General features: G+C 45.7%; 1 protein-coding gene across 1 annotated transcript in view; it reads left to right on the top strand.

Moving 5' to 3' along the window:
• The first annotated feature begins 1,423 nt into the window (after positions 1 to 1,423).
• Positions 1,424 to 21,117, top strand: part of SYAP1 (synapse associated protein 1) — a 28,338-nt gene continuing 8,644 nt past the window's right edge. The window contains exons 1-5 of the mRNA XM_049873389.1: positions 1,424 to 1,770; positions 12,251 to 12,369; positions 13,551 to 13,617; positions 16,149 to 16,222; positions 18,197 to 18,336. Coding sequence (XP_049729346.1) covers positions 1,575 to 1,770; positions 12,251 to 12,369; positions 13,551 to 13,617; positions 16,149 to 16,222; positions 18,197 to 18,336 — 596 coding nt within the window. The 5' untranslated portion in view covers positions 1,424 to 1,574. The remainder of the gene's footprint in view (positions 1,771 to 12,250; positions 12,370 to 13,550; positions 13,618 to 16,148; positions 16,223 to 18,196; positions 18,337 to 21,117) is intronic.

Genomic DNA, 21,117 nt, shown 5'->3' with positions numbered 1-21,117 from the left:
ACCGTATTCCTTCTGCAGGTGAGAAAGCTTGAAAGTCCAAAAGGACAAGTAACAAGTCAACATTATTCACCTGGGAGATAGTGGCGTTAGAACCCCCATCGTAGGCTTCTGACTCAAATTCAGGGCTCTTTCCAATCATACTTGGGATATTTTGTTTTCCTCACACAGGCCACTGGAGCTTTCCCTCTTTTTGTCAACTGCTGTTGAGTTGGCTCCAGCTAATGGTGACTTCATGCACAATGGAATCAAACACTGCTGGTCCTGTGCCATCCCTATGAGAGGTTTCGGATTGGACCATTGTGATCCACAGGGTTTTTGTTGGCTGATTTTCAGAAGTAGACCAATAGGCCTTTCTTCCTAGTCCATCTTAGTCTGGAAGTTCCACTGAAACCCTGTTGAACATCACAGCAATAAGCAAGCCTCCACTGACAGAAGTGGCGGCTGTGCATGAGATGCCTTGACCAGGAATCAAATGCGGGTCTTCTGCATAGAAGGCAAGAATTCAACCACTGAACCACTAATGCTTCTCAAAATGGTGGTGGTGGTGGTGGCAGAGGCTGGGCAAAGAATGAGGGGTGTCCTTCACCAACAGATTGCCAGAGACTGTACTTAGGAGATATGAACTCCGTGCTCTGAAGAGGTAGTTGTTTGCTTAGCCAGTTTTTTTTTTTGTTTATTCGTTTTCCATTTTATTATGGAAAAAGTTAAACATATAGAAAAGTAGACATGGTAATATAACTAACCAACTTCAACAGTTTTCAAATCATGGCCAGGCTTATTCATCTATATCATCACCCATTTCCCCTCATTCTGTATTAATTTGATGCAAATTCCAGACATTGTACCATTTCATTGGTAAATATTTCAGTATGACTCAGTAAAAGATAAGAACTTCTTTATACGTTGCCATGGGTTATGTCTCTTAAGTGATTTTTAATCTATAATTCCCCCTCCATCTTTCTCTGTTCTTTGCAATTTAACTGGAGAAACAAGGTCGTTTGTCCTGCGGTTTCTGGATTCTGCTGGCATCATTCCGTGCTGTTTTTTTCCTTGTAAATTGGTAGTTGGACTTAGAGGCCTTGAGCCAGTTTTGACTGAGCTCAGGAGGAGGCTAAAGCGACCTGTTTTCGTGGGAGCCTGGCCCAGTCGGACCTGAACAGCCGAGGCTAAGTCTACAGCAAAGCTGCCTAGAAGTAATCATAAAAGGAGAGACTAAGTAGCGCTGTGGCAAAGGAACCGCCGTCCACACGCCTAGATCAAGGCTCAGGCACCTCCAAAACTGGGGAAACAGGCAGAACGGAGCCACCCAAGGAAAGCCATTGTCCACTTTTATATGGACAATAAAGTTATCGAAATCGACGGCCGACGCGGGAGTGGCCTTCCGGCCGGAAGTGACACCCACGCAACCGACGGAGGAGTTGCCATAGAGGCACGGAGACGGATAGAGGGCCCACTCCTGGCTCGCTCCGACTTCCGGCCATCTCCTTGGAAGACGGGCTGGGGAGAAACCGGAGCTGACAGCACCTGCGGGGCTTTCCGGGGACCGGGACCGCGGCGGCGGCCCCGCGGGCGTGATGTTCCGGGGTCTGAGCAGCTGGTTTGGCCTGGAGCAGCCGGCGGCGGACGGCGCGCCGTCCGAGGGAGACAGGCAGCTGGAGGGAGACGCTCCACCCGAGCAGTGCTCTGAGGTGGTGGCGGAGTCAGTGAAGGAGAAGCCGCAGCAAGCGGGGGACCAGGAGCTCCTTCTCGACCAGGCCAAAGGCCTCGGCAGTGAGTCTCCCCCGGGGTCCTGGAACCCGACGCCCCTGGGGGGACTGGCCGGACCAGCTAGAGGTTGAGGAGTAGGGGAAAGGAGAGGAAGGTGTGTGTCGGTCGGTCCTCGCCGGGACGGGTGGAATCGTTAAGGACTTGAAGGCCGAGGCTTTATCTAGCAGTCAAGCCTTGTTCTTGAAGTTCCTGGTGATATGTCAGTCTTTGCAAAGTTTGTAAACATTGGCAGAAGGACCGCAGTAAAGCGGTTTGGCCCGACGTCTGCAGGTTGAACAAGGAATCTTTTTTGTTCAATTCGCCAGCTTCCCCCTCTCCCCCCGCCCTCCGCTCCCTGGACGGGGAATGTTGACAGGCTGGAGTTGGTTGTAAACGGTCTTTACTGTTAGGGAAGAATGGGCTGTCCGTCATGCTAATCTCTTTTTTAGGAGCAGGGAGACCTTTTCCCTTAAGGTGGGAACCAAAAATAAACCAAACCCACTGCCGTTCAGTTGATAGCGACTCTATAGGACAGGGTAGAACTGCCCCGTAGAGTTTCCAAGGCTGTAATCTTTACGGAAGATTACAACTCAGCGCTTAACCACTGCGCCACCAGGGCTACTTTAAGATGGAGGTGGAAAAACCGTTGCTATGGGAACGGAGCCGGTGCAACCGGTTAAGTGCTCAAGTACTAGCTTAAAGGTTGACGGTTTGAGCCCACCCAGAGGGCCCTGCGAAGACAGGCCTGGTGATCTGCTTCTGAAAGGCCACAGCCTTGAAAGCCCTGTGGAGCAGTTCTGTGTACACATGGGGTGTCCACGAGTCAGAATCAACTGGACTGGCAACTAACAACGACAGTGTATAGGTTGCAGTACTAGATGTTTTATGAACAGTTTCACATTTCACCTCTTAAACACCCCATTGAGTTGGGGGAATGGGCCCAGAATTAGTGGCCCAAAGTTATACTGAGAGTAAGTGGTAGAAGTTGAATTTGAATTTAGGTCTGTCTAATCTCAAAGCCTGTGCTCTTTTTGAGTTAGGAAGGGGAGGAAAGATAGTAGGCATGAAGAATAAACACATGCTGTCTATGAGTCAGCATCGACCCGACGGTAACGAGTTTGGTTTTTGGTAGTGATTCTGTTTCTGGAGAGATCTTCCCAGGCGTAAGTAGTCAAAGAAAGTGTCTTTTAGGAGATGGACCCTAACTCAGACAGCATTACAAGCACCCCTGTGGTAAAGATAGATCTTAAATTTAGCGTGTTTTTTTAAGAATCTGCTAAAAGGCAAGAGAGGCGGAGAGGGTGAGCCTGGGAGTGTAGAAACACACATTTGAAATAGAAAGGCCCTCCTAACATTCAGAAAGCTTCCTGTGGGGTGGAGGGATCAGGAAGACAGATGTAATCTCACGTAATGACAGTACATAATCTCAGCCCAAGGGCCCCAAGTAGTGCACAGAGAAGTAAAAACTTACCACTGTGCAGTGAAATCACCACAGAGGGAATGACTATTTCTAGTGTAGAAAATTGGGAAGGGAGGAGTTTGGAATATTCAGGAGATGGTGGTGGTAGTGTTAGTTGCTGTCCAGTTGATTCTGACTCCTGGCGACCCTGTGTGTGTAGAGTAGAACTGCTCCATGGGCTTTTCAAGGCTGTCATCTTTCAGAAGCAGATTGCCAGGCCTGTCTTCCAAGGTGCCTCTGGGCGAGTTCAAACCATCAACCTTGCGACCAGTGGTCTTCAACCTTTCAACTAGTAGTCGAGCGCTTACCCATTTGCACCACACAGGAACTCCTTAGAAGATGGTAAGGAGATAAACTTGACTGGAGCAGAGAGGCTAGGTTAGCTGGTGAGGATAAATAAAAGTGGGACCAAGCTAGGAAATGCAGGGTATGGGTGTTTATTCCTTTTCATGGAAAATAGCCTTTTTCAGTTATCGCCAGGAGCTTCTTAAAACTTGTTAGTTGCTGTCAAGTTGGTTCCCATTCATGGCTACCCTGTGTATAATAGAACAAAACATGGTTCCATTGTCTTGATTATCTAGTGCTGCTGTAACAGAAATACCACAAGTGGATGGCTTTAACAAAGAGAAATTTATTCTCTCACAGTCTAGTAGGCTACAAGTCCAAATTCAGGACGTCAGCTCCAGGGGAAGGCTTTCTCTGTTGGCTCTGGAGGAAGGTCCGTGTCATCAGTTTTCTCTGGGTCTAGGAGCTTCTCTGCACAGGAACCTCAGGTCCAAAGGACACATTCTGCTCCCGGCACTGCTTTCTTGGTGGTATGAGGTCCCCATGTCTCTCTGCTCGCTTCTCTCTTTTATATCTCAAATAAGATTGGCTTAAGACACTATCTAATCTTGCAGATCTCATCAATGCAACTGCCACTAATCCATCTCATTACATCATAGTGATAGGATTTATAACACATAGAGAAATCACATCAAATGACAAAATGGTAGACAAGCATATAATACTGGGAATCATGACCCCGCCAAGTAGACAGACATTTTTGGGGGACACGGTTTAATCCATGACATTCTGCCCTTTGGCTCCCCAAAAATCACATCCTTGTAACATGCAAAACATATTCACCACGTCATATCATAGCAAAAGTCCTAACTCCAAGTCCAAAATCCAAAAATTCCTCTTCATCTGTGAAATGTAGAATACAAGTTACTTGCTTCCAAGGGTCCAACAGCAGAACAGGCACAAGCTAGACATTTCCATCACAAACGGGAGAAATTGGAGGGAAAGAAGGCATAACAGGCACCAAGCAAGTCAGCAAAACACATTACAGTAGCCCTCAAAGGCTTTGAAAATAATCCTCAGTTCTCTGAGACCATTTACACAATAGCCCTGCCCTCCAGACTTTAGGTATTGGCCGCACTCTCCGGATTCTGAGTGGAGGCCCCTCAGCCCTGGGCTTCAGCTCCGCCTTCCAGGCCCACTGGGATGGCAACTCTGCTCCCTTGGCTTTAGGCGCACCATTCTCCTAGTCCATCTGAGTGGCAGCTCCACCCTCAGAAACACCAGAGTCCATGGCTTTACCCTTTGAAACCCCAGAGGTCCTGGCCATACCTTTAGAGAGACTGAGGCAGCTCGGCTTCCTGTGTTCCTTGTCTCTTCAGCATCTGCTTCCTGGTTTCTTGGCCTCTTGGCCCTCAGGCCTCAGGCCTGCATCTGCCCGCTGGGGCAAGTGTTCCAAAGATCTGTAGCTCACCGATAAGTGCCTGGAGGCACCCCACTCCACTAGTAAACTTCGGCTGGAAGGCATTCAGCTCTGTTGCTCTGTGGGTCGGGAAGCCTAGCTCCACCAATAAGTGCCCGGAGGCACTCCACTCTGCCAGGAACCTCCTGCGCAAAGGCAGTCAGCTCTCTCGCTTCCTGGGCTGGCTCCAGCACTGTGACATGCTGGTCTCCTGGTTCTGTTTCTGCTAGTCCTCTGCTGTGGCCGGTCCTGTGCTGCTGCCAGTTCTCTGGTGGTGGTTCTTACCATCTGCGCCATCTCTGGTGTTAATAGTTCTCACTTCCTTTTGCGTCCTCTATCCACTCACAGTTTCAAAACTGCTTCCACATTTTAGGTATCTGTTAGAGCAGCACCCCACTCTCTCGGTACAAAATTCTGTCTTGGTTATCTAGTGCTGCTGTAACAGAAATAACAGAAGTGGATGGCTTTAACAAAGAGAGATTTATTTCCTCACAGTCTAGTAGACTAGAAGTCCAAATTCAGGGCATCAGCTCCAGGGGAAGGCTTTCTGTGTGGGCTCTAGAGGAAGGTCCGTGTCATCAGTCTTCCCTTGGTCTAGGAGCTTCTCTGTCCAAAGGACACACCCTGCTCCTAGCACTGCTTTCTTGGTGGTATGAGGTCCCCATGTCTCTCTGCTGGCTTCTCTTTTACATCTCAAAAAAGATCAGCTTAAGACACTGTCTAATCTTGTAGGTCTCATTAATATAACTGTCATTAATCCATCTTATTACATCATAGTGATAGGATTTACAACACATAGGGAAATTACATCAGATGACAAACTAGTAGACAGTCATACAATACTGGGGATTATGACCCAGCCAAGTTGACAGACATTTTGGGAGGACACAGTCCAATCCATGACACCCATCCTGCGTCATCCTCACAGTGGTTGGTATGCTGGAGTCCATTGTTGCAGCCACTGTGTATTTTGAGTGCATTCCAACCTAGGGGGCTCATCCTCCAACACTATTATCAGACAGTATTCTATTGTGAGCCATAGGGTTTTCGTTGGCTAAGTTTCAAAAGTAGATCACCAGGCCTTTCTTCCTAGTCTGTCTTAGTGTGGAAGCTTCTCTGAAACCTGTTCACCTCGGTGACCCTGCTGGCATTTGAAATACCAATGGCATAGCGTCCAGCATCATAGCAACATACAAGCCACCATAATACGACAGACTGATAGATGGGTGGTGGTCTTAAAAAGCTTACAAAAAAAAAAAAAAAACCTGTGGGCATCAAGTCGGTTATGACTCATAGCTACCCTATATGACAGAGTAGAACTGCCCCATAGGGTTGCCAAGGCTGTGATCTTCACAGAAATAGACTGCCACCTCTTTCTCCTGTGGAGCAGCTGATGGGTTCCAATTGCTGACATTTGGTTTGCAGCTGAGCGCTTAACCACTGCGCCACCAGGACGCCTTTCTTAAAACTTAGTGAGAGCTTTATTGTCACCTTGAAACCTCATGCTTGGAGGACTTAGGAAAGGCCTCTGCATATTTTTTAATAAATGTGCTTTCGATACGGATATCTGCTCTGGAGCTAACGCACTTGTGTCTTTCTAGAATGCTGCCATCTCTGTCTTTCCTCACCAGACTCTCTTCTGATATTTGGAGCGGCTAGGGTTAGGGAGAAGCCCGTTCCAGCCACCTCCCACACACACACACATTGCGGACTTCAAGTATCAGAATACAGGAGGGCGCTTTGGTTTCTGAAGTGTATGTGATTTTAGACAGACCTAACGGGTCTGGTTTACACACAGACTTTCAGAGAGACAAGAGAGATGATCAGGTATTTTTTAATTCTACCTACTGATCCTAAGAGGTATATTATCTTCAAAAAGACTGATCTATGTTTTGAAAGCTGAAATTAAACATCTCTGAGCCTGACTCCCACTGAGTAGATTAGTTTTCTTAGTCTTTTAAAATCTACGTGGAATTTCCTGGGAGCCCCATCTGTTCTGCAAACATTTGCGAGTACCTACCTTCAAGATTGGACCCTAAATACTTCCTGGTCTCTGGTCACCAATTTATAAATTTGGGCCACTAATCACGTACCAGTGGTGCACACCCAGGACTGCATTCCATTCCATCACCCAAAAACTAACCCTTCTGATCCTTGGCCCTCCCTCCTGAGAAACGTATGATCTCCTATGATCACCTCCTTCAGAAGGAGGAACAGTTTATAGCGGACTCATTTAAGATCTCCTCCTTACCTGAAGGGCCCCCATCCCAAAGTAACTTTTCTTACTCAGCACAAAATAGTTGGTTTTTGTATTTGTTAAAGTTGGCCAAATTAGAGTTGTATTTTTCCTCTTTCTTTAAAAAATACCTGTACCTCTGAGAGTGTTAAATATCTGAGTCATTCACACAGTTTAAAATAGTGGGAGGGTGGCCAAAGGTGAGCTTTGGCTCTTTCAAAAATGTTCCTAAAACCAGTCCATGCCCAGGAATGGATTAAGGGCCGCCTATTCTTTCTTCTCCTTTGAAGAGTGTTGGGAGTATTGCAGGAGAACTATGTTAATTGGGCCAACCTCCTTTTTTTTCTGTGAAGAAAGTGCATTTCAAGTTGCAGGTGCCTACCTGCAAACTAAGGGGGCTCCGAATGTGAGTTTGTACCTGGGAAAGTGTGTATGTGCTTTGAACTGGAAGTATTCAATTGGGTTCTGATGATAAACCCAGGTTTCCTATGAGCAAGGCAATGCGAATAGTCAAGAGCTTGGATCCCATGGCTCATGAGCAATACTTAAAAGAGCTGGGGATTATAACTTGAAGAGACTTAAGGACATTGCTCAGAATTCTAAAAGGTTTTTTTTTAATAGGAAGTCGTTTTATGTTAGTTACAAGAACAGATCAAAGGCAAAGAGTTAGCAGTGAAGAGAACTTTCTAATTAGAGACGGCTGGCTATCCATCAAAGTCCTGTCCTTCTCATCCCTGGAAGTGGGGCTATCTGGATAGCAATTGTTCATCTGACATGAGACAGTATGGGGTGGGGTATGAGCTGGGGATTTAGGGACACATATTCTGTGTTGTGATGTTGTGATTCTGTGTTTGGGTTCCCAGTACTTACGATGCTGTCTGTATTGTTACGTCATTTGCAAATTACAGAAAATTTGGCTGCAAATTACTGAAAATTTGGCTACAAATTACAGAAAATCCAATGAACATAGGCATAACGAGAGAGCCTTATTACTTATGTGTCAGGGGTCCCCCAGACCACCTCCAGTTCCGATGATTCACTAGGAGGACTCCCAGGACTCAGCATATAGTTGTACTCATGGCTGGGATTTATTACAGTGAAAGGAGACAGAATACAATCAGCAAAGGGGAAAGGTGCATGGGGCAAAGTCTGGGGGAAACCAGGCGCGAGCTTCCAGGGTCCTCTCCTGCGCAGTCATGTAGGACACACCTAATTTTCCCAGCAACGAGTTGTGACAACCTGTGTGAAATGTTATCTGCCAGGGAAGCTCATTACGGACTCAGTGCCCAGGGTGTGCTGGTCAAACAGGTACCCTCTGCATAGCCTGTACCAAATTTCAGACTCTCAGAAGGGAAGCAGCTGTTCCCCATAAAACATGTTGTTTTCACAAACAGTTCGGATACAATGAGCCACTCTTATCTCTCAAAAATGGGAACCCTCCCAAAATCTAAGTTCCCAGATACCAGCCAAGGACTAGCCTAGGGCCAGCCTGGCAAGCAGACCTTTCCAAGGAGAGCAAGCTCAGGCCTGCTGTGTTAACTCTTTTCTGCACAGTTTACAAGAAATCTGGGGATGGGAGATCCTGGGGTTGGTTCCTCAGCTCAAAGATGTCATCAAGGAATCGCCTCCCCATGCTTCCCTCCTCAGCTGGTCCCTCAGGCTCACAAGACAGCAACCAAAGCAGAAAGGGAGAAAGGGGGCTCTGTCTTCCTACAGCTCCCTTTGTATTAGGAGAGAAAATGAGTCCCAGATACCACCTTGCAGGCTTCCCCTTACATCTTAGCCAGAGCTGTGCTGCCTGGCTTTTCTAAGCTTCAGAGGGCTCCAGGAAAGCAAGTACCTGGCAGAGAATCCTGGCCAAGGGGGTACTGTTACCTTGGTTGGTGTGGACTTATCATGATTCATTCTCTAGGGCTGGTCTCATTGGCAGCCAGACAGTTGGGGTGGTTTTGGCAAGAAGGAAGGATATAGGCTATTGGGTAGGTAGTCAACAGGTTTTGCCACTGTCATCATCATATAGGACAAATGATTTATCCTCTCTGAGCCTCAGCGTCCTTATCTGTAAACTGGGCAGATTACCGTTTCCCCTCACCCCTGCAGATGATAATGTGACCGCGTAAATAACACGCCCACGCATATAACACGCATAGCACGCTTAGGAAAATAACATGTGAGGGGGTTGCACAGTTGGCAAAAATGTGTATTACACGTGTTATTTGAGTGAAAGTATAGTATACCTACTCTTCTTCCCTGGAAGCTTGTGACAATAAATTGACATAATGAAAGTAAAGATAAAATAACTACTTGAAATGTTAGCTAAGTCGTAATCATTCTCAAAGAATTTTAATTTGACTTCTTCTTTGGTTACGACGTCATTTTAGACCCTCTCTTTGTTCCCGAGTTCCTGAAGTGGACATTGTACTCTCATTACTTCTGGTTAACTCTTATCGAATGTTTTCTTAGTCTCAATTTTTCCTAAGCACTTAGCAAACTGTCTGTAACTTGGTGTTAGATAGCTCTTTGAGAAACTAATAAGGAGCTTCTTGTCTTTATCTGCTTCTTGCCTGGAGGCTTGTGGTTCTCTCCCACTGGCCTCAGAATCTAGGCCTCTCTCCAGCTGCTCTTGGGAGACAGCTCTCCCTCCCTTCTCTGAGTGCCTCCTCCTGTGTTTAATGAGTAATCTTCTTCCTCCTGTTGTCTTTGACTCTTTTATTTTCTTCCTCAGAAATGGACAGTCCCTGAGGGCTAAAACTGTGCTTTCTTTAATGTTCTATGGGTTCAGTGTACTCCACCCACAGAGTATTGATAATCTAGTTGGCACTCGAGATTGTTATGATAAAATACTAGTTTTAAATAACCGTCCTCCCTCAGAATAAAAAAGACCAATTCAAAATGTATCCCTGAGAAAAATCTCAACAAAAAGAACCCGATACTATTAGAACTTCAGATTTCTTTGTCTACCTACAAAGAATGTTTTTATGAAGAAGTATTGTGGTTGTCTACCAATTTTATCACATCACTCTGGGTAAACAGACTAGTCATAACACGAGATATAAGTGATCTCCCTAAAGCTCCACACATATTATGTCACTCCCCGTTCATCCACTCAGCAAGTACTTATTGCTCACCCACTGGGGAGACAGTGTGGACCGGACAGTCCCCGTCCCTGACCTGATGGGGCTTGGGATGGGCCTGCAGTCTAGCCAAAAAGACAAGCATTAACCAAGTAATCGACAGAGTGTTGTGAGTATTGATGAGGGGCTGAGCAAATGCCTCGCAGGGACCCTACTCCAGCCAGGGAGCCACGGAATCTTTCCCCAAGGAAATGATGTGTAAGCAGGGGCCCGAAAGCTGTGTAAAAGTTAGCCAGACAGTGAGGGCAGAGAAACTGAGGGGATAACATATTTGAGGCCCCTTCAGAGGTACTAAAACAATTTCTGTGTGGTCATACGAATGTAGAATGGGGCTAGGGGGTGACAAGAATGGGGCCAGAGGATAGATAAGTAGCGTCCTGTGGTATAGGCACAATGGGATGTTGGTGTGGTTGACAGAAGCCAGCAGACATTAGTGGAGAAGGCAGACTTTATTTAATGGTAAAGGATATAGAAAGTTGGCAACACGGTCATTCAGATTTGGAGATAATGCTATAAAGTACCAAATTTCTGTACAAGTTACCTGATTCCCTGGAAGTGATACCACCAATACAGTAAGGACTTAATCAGGTGGCAAAGCTCCCTTTGCCATCCTTGCCTGACCGTTGTGAATGTACATGTCTGCTCCTCAAAGGTAGACGTCACAGCTGTAAAACGTCCCTTACTGTGAGGGGAGGAGAGTCACCGGTGAGTTGTACGGGAGCATTCCCCAGCGTCAGGACCTGCCCTAGGCCTCTTCCTGCAGGCCAGGTTCTGTAAGGTGTGTGGACTTTGAAGTACCATGTGACTGCTGATTGGCCTTCATAGAATGCAATAGAGCCCTGGTATTTAGGGCACTTCAGGTCTTCAGGGAAGTTTATTTCATGTTTTGGTTCTGTTATGTAAAAATGAAAGTTTGTGTGTTCCAGTTTTAATCTTGTCCCACATACTTGTCTGTCATTATTAGCTAAGAAGGATTTATGGGGACAGTGGTGGTGCAGTGGTAGAATTCTTGCCTTCCATATGGGAGACCCAGGTTTGATTCCTGGCCAATGAACCTCCAGCACTGCCACCACTCATCTGTCAGAGGAGGTTTGCATGTTGCTGTGATGCTGGATGGGTTTCAGAGGAGCTTCCAGACTAAGAAAGACTAGGAAGAAAGGCCTGGCAATCTACTTCCAAAAAATCAGCCATTGAAAAAACCCTGTTGATCACAAGTTCCAATCCCGTTGTGCGTGGGGTCGCCATGAATCAGGGGCTGCCTCGACGACAGCTAACAAAGAAAGATTTCTAAATAAGTGTTTATGTTAGGGCTTGCCGAGATTCCTATTTATTAAAAATTCCTCCAGATTTATCATGGGGTGGGTTAATCTGGGGGAAAAAACCGCATTGCCATTGAGTCGATTCCGACTCCTAGCAACCCTATAGGACAGAGTAGAACTGCCCCAAGGAGCAACTGGTGAATTTGAGCTGCCAGCCTTTTTGGTTAGCAGCCAAGCTCTTAACCACTGTGCCACCAGAGTTCCAATCTGGGACATGAAGTACATTTTTTTCTTTGAATAGGAAAGAAGAATGAGGAGAAAGCAAAGATGGGATACACGGAGGCTAGAAAGGAAGGAATGTGTAAAGGAGCCTTGATCTGAATTGTACAATGGGGGAATTATTTACTGAGATCTGTTAGAACTGGGCAAGAAAAATTTCAAACAGCTGCTAGGGAGAGTTGGCTATCTGTCTTTGAGAGAGATGAATTCAGTGGACGGCCAAGCTACCTAGAAAGTGGAATACTGCCAGTGGGCCTCATCCCTTGTGTCTAATTTGCAAGGAACTTACGCTACAGTTTTAGATTCTTAAAAGATTTCTAGAAGGGAAAAATCCCAAATGCAGTAACTGTTATACTTGAACAGAAACATAGACTCTTTTTGTTTTCTTTGCAGACTATCTATTTAACTTTGCAACTGAGGCTACGAAAAAGATAACTGAATCAGCGGCCAAAACAGCCCAAACGATAAAGAAATCAGTAGAAGAAGGAAAAATAGATGACCTCATTGATAAGGTACGTTTCAGTACCTTGTGGAAGTCGACATTTATGCAATTCATTAACTGCTAATATCCCTTCTCCTTATGAGCTTTATTATTAACCCAAGTACAAAGAATATTAATTGTTGAGATTCTTAGTTTTTTTCTCTTTTTGTGTAACAGGTGGCAATGATCTAAATTACCTGATTTAAATAACTTTGGTTTTCCCTGAATGTGTTCTAAAATACATTGATACTTTTGAGTTAAACTTTTCATATTGTGACTTTAATTTTAAAATATAACTATTTCAGAATATATTTATGCCTTCGTATCAAGGTTAAGTGTTTCAATTCATAACCCATTAAGAAAAACCCTGTTAAGACTCTAAGGAGTGAGTTCATTTGTTGCAGTGGGGCGGGTGGGCCTAGGGAATTTCATTTATGTTCATAATTACCTAGACTTCAATTGAACCCTAGATATATTGTTATTTAGATATTTTTGTTGTGTGTACTATTTGTAAGCATGAGGTTTGACCTGTCCTTTATTGTTCTGCTAACCAAAAGATTGGCAGTTCAAATCCACCAGTTGCTCCTTGGAAACCCTTTGGGGCAGTTCTACTCTGTCCTGTAAGGTCACTATGAGTCACAGTTGACTCGATGGCAACAGATTTGGTTTTTTGGAGTTTTAGTATTTTATGGAATAATGCAAAAATTAAATTTTAAAGAGTGGGCTTCTTGGATCAAGTAGACATATGAAACTACGTTGGCATCTCCTATCTGGAGGGGACATGAGAGGGCAGAGGGGGTCAGAAGCTGGTTGAATGGACACAATAAGAGAGAATGGAGGGAAGGAGTATGCTGTCTCATTAGGGGGAGAGCAATTAGGAGAATATAGCAAAGTGTATATAAATTTTTATATGAGAGACTGACTTGATTTGTAAACTTTCACTTAAAGCACAATAAAAAAAAACTTTAAAAAGCAAAAAAAAATTAAATTTTAAGTCATTTTGTTTTTGCATTTGAAAAGATAATCCTTCATATGCTTAAAATTCAAAAACGTCCAAGACTCCCTCTTACTGGAGAAATGGAGAAGTATCACTTTTTTAGCCTTATCATTTAATGAGTAAAATGCCTCTAATAGACTTCTGAAATCTTAAATTTCTTATCTAATAGTAAACTTTTCAAAGTAATTTCATTCTTGATGTGTTTTTCTTAACAGACAATTATAGGAGATTTCCAAAAGGAACAGAAAAAATTTGTCCAGGAGCAACATACGAAAAAGTCAGGTATGGTATAGGTTTGTGTTACGTGACTTATTTAATCTGCCAGATTTTATTGTGTACCTTCTACATGCCAGGCACCACACTAAGGCTCTGAGAGTACAAAAATATGTAAGAAACGGCCCCCATCTCTTGGGCAGCACATAGACTGGTCAGGGAGACAAACCCATAAGCCTTTGCAGTTCAAAGGAAGGGAGTAAATCGTTCCTGCAACTGGGGTCAGCCAGTGCTGGCCCCTCTGGGGAGCTGGTTCTGAAAGAGCAGGAGTAAGCTTTCATTTCTCATGCTACATGGAACGTGTGCCACACAGTGGATGATACTTACATATTAGCGCTTAGCAAATGTTGGCTCCCTCCCCATTTTCTTCAGGAGAGCCTTCTAGGGGAGTGACCAATGCTGGCAGTGACAGGGCCATGACAAATCATGGGGTGTTCAGGAAACTTACTCAATACATTTACTTACTGACAAATATGCCTGTTTTAAATGCTTGCAGCTATAAGGCCTCAAAGTGCCTGATTTTACTGTTCGGTGGTGCTCAAATGCAAAACTCAGCATCATGTCTTTGAATTCGGCAAAAGTCACATAAAATAATGCAATGAGTTTGAGCTGTGCCATGAGCTACGGTTAGTCTTGTGGTGAGTTACCATCAGCCATCAGGCATTGTTTTACCGAAGTACACTCAACAGTGCGAAGCAGCTCCTTGGGACAAATAGACTGTATTTGAGTTAGCGTGACTTAGTGATTGATTGGAAGCAGAAAAATTGATCCTGGCTTGGGGACTTGGTGTAGGAACCGCTGTCTCTGAGATAGGAACTGTTGCGGGCGGGGGGTGATGTGAAGGTTTGGAGGCGATTTCAGTTTTGAGGTGTCCATTAGACATCCGGGTGAGAGGAACGTGCACAAAAGCCGGGAGGGAAAGCAGGAGAACCTCAGGGTGTTTGAGATACCTGTGGGGCATCCAGATGTGCACGGCCCAGTACAGCAGCCACTAGCCACATGTGGCTACTTAGGATTAAATCAATAAAAGGAAAAATTCCCTTCCTCAGTCACACTAGTCACACTTCAGGTGCTCAATAGCCTCTTGGGTCTAGCGGCTACCATACTGGACAGCATACCTCTAGAACATTTCCATCATCGCAGAAAGTTCTGTTGGTCAGCACTGATGGAGATGAAATGAACCCAGCCTGGCAGTTTATTCCCATGTGAAGCGTGGAGAATTCCATCTAGTGATACGGGTATTAGTCAAGTCATGTAAAACCTGCAAGAGCAGGAAGATCCTCTGTGGAAAGGTGTCAGGCGTGAAGAGAGATGTGAGAGATCCAGTGTGGGGGAGGGGAGGAAGAGAGGGAGTTGGCAGTTACCCAGGCCTTGCTGAGAGGTGGCCATTTTTCCTATAGCAGCTCATTTAATAAAAGGGAGATGATGCAGTCAGCAAGGTTAAGTGTTTGCTGAAGGTCACTCAACTGGTGAGTGAGGAGGCTCAGTCTGGCTTCAAAACCTGTGCCCATTTGCCCAGGTGAGAGGACACCTGGAGGAGAGAGCCCCTGGAAGCCTGGAGAGAGGGACTTCCAGGGAGAGCGGGCCAGATCCAGGGAGATCCAGTGAGGCCAGTGCCCAGGAGTAAGGCACTGTGCGAAGTGTGTCACGTGCACGAGTTCACTTAATGGTCACAGAAACTCTGTGAAGTTAATTAGTCTTAGCTCCGTTTTCCAGATAAGGAAGTTTTCTCAGAGAAAAGAACTAAGAAGTATCCATGGGTTTAGATAAGCAGGAGGTTACTGGTCACCTTGAAAAGACCACTTGCAGTAGAATGGGGGTTGGAGGCGGAATAGGAGCCACCACCTCCCTGGGAGTTCTAATCCCTACTCCCCTCAGCCTTGGGAGGCCTTGTAACCTGAGGGTGGTTAGTACTAGGAGAGGCTACGCAGGGTGAATCAACTCTAAATGGAGAACAAACTGTTCTAGTAAATAATGTGAAAAAAAGGTCTAGGGTCAGGTGTTACGTTTTTTGTCAGGTCTCTTGGCCTCGTTTAATCTGGAACATTTCCACGGCCTTTCTTTGTCTTTTATCACATTAATGTTATTGAAGACTATTGCCCCCTTCCTTTTTTTTTTTTTTTTAACAGAATGTTTCCTCATTTGAGCTTGGTCTCCTATTGCCTTATGATTAGCTCAGGCTGTCCATTCTTGGCCAGAAGACTTCTGGTGATATTGTGTCCCTGTCAGGGTCACATCTGGAGGCCCATGATGTCTATCTGTCCCTCACTGGTGATGTTAATTCAGATCACCTGGTCAAGGTGTTGTCCAGTTCCCCACCGTATAATTCAAGCAGAGTAATTATTTTACCAAATGCATCCATGCATAAGACTCAGAAATTAAGTCTGGGTGTTAAGGTAAACCTTCATATTTGGAACTCATTGTAAATTGCTATTTTAAATGGCTCTGTAGAAATTTTCTCATTCTTTCGAACTACAGATTGTAGTGTAACCATTGTCCCCTGTTTTTCTCTTTTCTTCTTACCATTAAAAACCTGCTAGAAGCAGCAGTGCCTCCGTGGGTCGACAGTAATGATGAAGAAACAATTCAACAACAAATCTTGGCCTTATCAGCGGTAAGTTTCTTGTGTGATACTGTCTATGGAACATCCTTCCTTCCCATCGTGCTGTGTCTGTATTGGCACGACTTTGTCCTTAGCAGAATTTTTTCTCTTCTGCACAGTTTTTTAATATTTTGAGATGTTCGGAACTTTCACATAACTTTTAATTTGCTTATTCTAAAGTTCTTTTTTTTTTTAGTTCTTTTTTCTTGATGTGAAATATAACCTACCACAGGAAATAATTCTTTCAGCCTTAAAATGATTCTTTTATAGTATTATGGTAACCTTTTATCTTTAATCTCCTAACAGCATTCTGTTTCTGTATGAAACGACTGTACTCTGATTTTTCTCTTTCACTGCTATATATATGTTTGTTTGAAACGGAAATTGATTGAAGTCAAATTCCACACGCTGATCGACGAAAACCTACCTCAAGACTGACTTCAGAGGAAATGCGACAATACTAATTAATAATTGTGTAGCACCTAACAGTTTCCAAAAGCACTTTCTCATCCATGGTCTTGTTTGAGCCTTACAACAGGTCTGCAAGGTGGGTGCGGGGCTTTTATCCTCACTTGACAGGTGAGGGAGCCGAGACTCTCAAATGTTACTTGACTCTTATTATCTGTGTTCTCCACTTGACTGTGAACTCTTGGAGGGCAAAGGCTGATTTTTATCTCATCATCCTCCACATACAGGTGACAAATGACTCCATGAGTAGCCCACTGAGCTGTCATGTTTACTTTTCCTTATACTGTCTTATACTGTATCAGTGGTTTTCCAAGCTTTTGTGTTTAACCCACTCTCTCCTTTTTTTTTAGTCAGGCAAAGTCATAAATAGAATGTCAGTATATAAGACATACAAACGTAAAGCTGGACTTCAGCTCCCTCCCGCTGCCACCCCCTCAAGAGCATTTGAAGGGTTTTTTTCTTTCCGTTTAATAAAATCTTTATGGGCCTGAGCGTCCATTTCCACGTCCGTGTCAATACCCTGTATTTGTTTACCCTCTTGCAGCCACACTTGACGCTGGGGTCACTTATCCCGAGAAGAGACCTGGGGTAGTGAGAGTCAGTGTCAGTTGAGGGCCAGCCTCAGATGCTCGCTCACCAGTCAGGTCACCGCAGCTCCTCTGCCCCTAGGCCTGTTCCTCTCCCGCTCTCCTCCAGCTCAGAATACGACTCCAGTTTTCCACTGATTTTTCTAGGCAGAAACCTAGGGGTCTCCCTCGAGTCACACCTCTCCCCACTTCCAGCCCGTTAGCATGTCCTGACAGTTCTGTTTTCAGAATATGGACACCAGTCTGCTTCTGCCACCACTGTGGTCCTAGTCCCAGGTCTCCTACCTACGACCTGATTGCTTTCCCATTCTGGCCCCTTTCCATTACAGTGTTGTCTCAGCAGTCAGAGGGAGCCATTGGTGGCGTAAATCACTTCATGTGGCTCCCCTACATAGAACCTTCTAACGATGTCTCTGTGCTCCTAGACTAAACCCTACGCTCCCACCTCTAGCTTCTAAGGCCTTGGCTCTGCCACCTCTCCTCCACATGCCCACTCCTCTGGCTCCAGCATTCCGCCCTCGCTGTTTCTTTCTGTTCCACAACCAGGCTTTCTGATCGCCATCCCCTCTTCCTGCAACTCTCCCCACCCCCTACCCTGCATCTTTCCTCACAGCCGATCCTGGGGATGGCTGATGACTTGTTCCGTTGTACATGCGGTCACCGTGAGTCAGAGGCTGACTCGATGTGAGCTAACAACAACTGCCACAGTTTAATCTCCTGGCCTCCCGAGAAGCTCTTTCCAGCTGAGATTGTTAGAAAATATACAAAGGGTCCGTTTTTCTCAGGTCTCTCTTAAGTGGGCAGGTTAGTGATAGCTCAGTGGACTTTGTGACTGAAGTCTTAGTCAAACCTTTGTCAAATCAGAGATACACTGTTAGGTCGTAACTGCATTTTGTGGTTTTCACTGCAAGTTTTTTCTTTTTTCTCAAAGGACAAGAGAAATTTCCTGCGGGACCCCCCAGCTGGTGTGCAGTTCAGTTTTGACTTTGATCAGCTGTACCCAGTCGCCTTGGTCATGCTGCAAGAAGACGAGCTGCTGAGCAGGATGAGATTCGCCCTGGTTCCAAAACTGTAAGCTGGTGCGCCACCGCCCACGAGCGGACATGTGCATTTCCTGATGGCCATGTTAATATGCAGCGTCACAGGAGTGTTATTGAATGAGGCCTGGAGGGCCCCTGACTCTCTGTGCACAACAAGGGGCTCTGCCACCCCTAGCAGATTCCCAGCAGGGCCCCAAACTGAGAGCAGGCTTCCTAGGATATTTGGGGTGGAGGTGAGACGTGCTGTTTTATCCCCAGTTACAAGGGAGAATACACGTTCCTGTAGAAACCACAAATGTTCCCTGTGGCTTACTGAATAAAATTCAGGTAATTCGGGTGGACAGGGCCTGTCAAAGCTGGGCCCCAGCCTGTTCACCACTCCGACTCGGCGGCACCCAGCAGCAGCGTTCCCGGGCTGCCTGAAGCCCTTCTCCACTCAGAGACCCCCTGCTTGCCCTGAGAGCTCCAGCACGAGCACAATCTTTTCTGTAAAGCAGCCCTGATGTGCCCATCCAGCTGAGGGCATCCTTCCTCTCTGCGACCGTGGTGCTTTCGTACTTACACGGTTTTCTCACCTAGAGTCCAGTCCCTTGTATTGAGTTTACCGTGTTTTTAAAGTCAGAGCTCTTTCGTACACTGCGGATGTCCCCCTTTCATAGCACTCTTTTTTTTTTTTTAATTTTTATTGTGCTTTAAGTGAACGTTTACAAATCAAGTCGGACTCTCATACAAAAATTTATAAACACCTTGCTATATACTCCTAATTGCTCTAGCCCTAATGAGACAGCACACTCCTTCTCTTCACCCTGTATTTTCATGTCCATTCAGCCAACTTCTGATCCCCTCTGCCTCCTCCTCTCCCCTCCAGACAGAAGCTGCCCACATAGGCTCATGTGTTTACTTGATCCAAGAAGCTCGTAACCAGTAACATTTTCTGTCTTATAGTCCAGTCCAATCCCTGTCTGAAGAGTTGGCTTTGGGAGTGGTTCCTGTCTTGGGCTAACAGAAGGTCTGGGGACCATGACCACTGGGGTGCTTCTAGTTTCAGTCAGACCATTAAGTCTGGTCTTTTTATGAGAATTTGGGGTCTGCATCCCACTGCTGTCCTGCTCCCCCAGGGGTTCTCTGTTGTGTTCCCTGTCAGTAAAGTCATCAGTTATAGCCAGGCACCATCTAGTTCTTCCGGTCTCAGGCTAATGTAGTCTGTGGTTTATGTGGCCCTTTCTGCCTCTTGGGCTCATAATTACCTTGTGTCTTTGGTGAGCACTCTATTCTTGTTATATAGAGTCCCTGGGTGGAATAGCTGGTTAAGCACTCAACTACTAGGCAAAAGGGTGGCACTTTGAACCCATCCAGAGGCACCTTGGAAGACAGGCCTGGCAATCTTCCAGAAGGTCACAGCCTTGCAAACCCTGTGGAGCAGCTGTACTGTGAACACATGGGGTCGCCATGAGACGGAATTAGCTCAACAACGACTGACTATAGCCGTTCTTGTTATATGGGTGCAACAGGGTCTTCTGTTCTCTGAGGACACGAGTGAGATCATTCCTTTTCCCTGTATGGTTTTCTCTGGATTGCCATGTTTGTTCTGGGCTCTGTCTTTCATGTTGCAGGCTTTCTTCACCTGTCCTTTCCTGTTTAAAGGCGCTGTACAGAAGGGGTGCTTGGCAGCCATGTCTATGGACAGGCCTTTTGAACTGAACTGGGGGAGTCCCGGGGTGGTGCAAATGGTTAAGTGCTCGGCTGCTAATAGAAAGGTGAGAGATTCAAGTCCATCCAGAGGCACCTCAGAAGAAAGGCCTGGCGATATACTCCCGATAAACCAGCCATCAAAAACCCTGTGAAGCCCAGCTCTACTCTGACACACATGGGGTCGCCATAATTTGGAGTCAGTGTCACGGCAGCTGGCTTTGGAACGGAACACTCAGTGGGCCAGTTTGTTACTGCTAATTTTTTCGGGTGTGACATAAAAATTATGGTTATTAATTCTTAAAAGTCATTACATGTTAGAAATGCTTACTGAAGGATTTATGGAGGAAAGGCTGTGATGGCTGGCATTTGCCTTGAACTATTGCAACCCCACCTGAAGGAACGTGTGTGTGCAGGGGCAGGGAGAATGGATGGAACAAGGTTGGCAACGTGCTAATAATTGCCCAAGTGAGGTCATGGGTACAGGGGGGCTTCATTGTTCAGGTCTCCCCACTTTTGTCTTGTTGGAAATTTCCGTAATAAGACTAAAATGAGCCATGGCACACAAATACAGGACTTGCGGACTTTTCCTCTCTAGACAGCCCCTGACACACAGAAGTGCAGCTTTGATAATTCGAGAGTCCGTTTCTGAACAGAAGCCATCATTAACTAGGAACAATTTAGAAAACCAAAGGAAGCAAAAAGCACTTGCTCCATCTTTCAAAGTGCACAGTAGTTGTTAGCGTGTCCCTGGGACCTGAGCATTGGCACTGAATGCCTTGGCGGAGCGGGGCCCTGCTGGTGAGGCACAGGCCCCTCTGAGGCCCTCTCTGAAGACAGGGAAACAGCAAGCCCTTCCCAGCCTCAGGCTGTGACACTGGCCCAGTGTTTCCCAGAGGGTGATCCCAGGATCCGAATGCCTTATAGACTCCACAGTAAACGTTTGGGAGTTGCTACTTCAAACGGACTTCTTTCGTATAGGACTCCTCAGAGCCTTTAGCGTGTCACCTGTATTGTGACTCCCCAGAGGGAAACAGAACAGTTCTGCAACATCAGAATGTACCTCTAGGACCTCTTCCTCACACTGAGAGCAAGAGACTCTGGGAAAGCAAACATCATCTGA

This window comes from Elephas maximus, chromosome X (genome assembly GCF_024166365.1).
Source record: "Elephas maximus indicus isolate mEleMax1 chromosome X, mEleMax1 primary haplotype, whole genome shotgun sequence".
NCBI classification, from domain to species: Eukaryota; Metazoa; Chordata; class Mammalia; order Proboscidea; family Elephantidae; genus Elephas; species Elephas maximus.
This window is presented reverse-complemented; position numbering and strand designations above follow the sequence as displayed.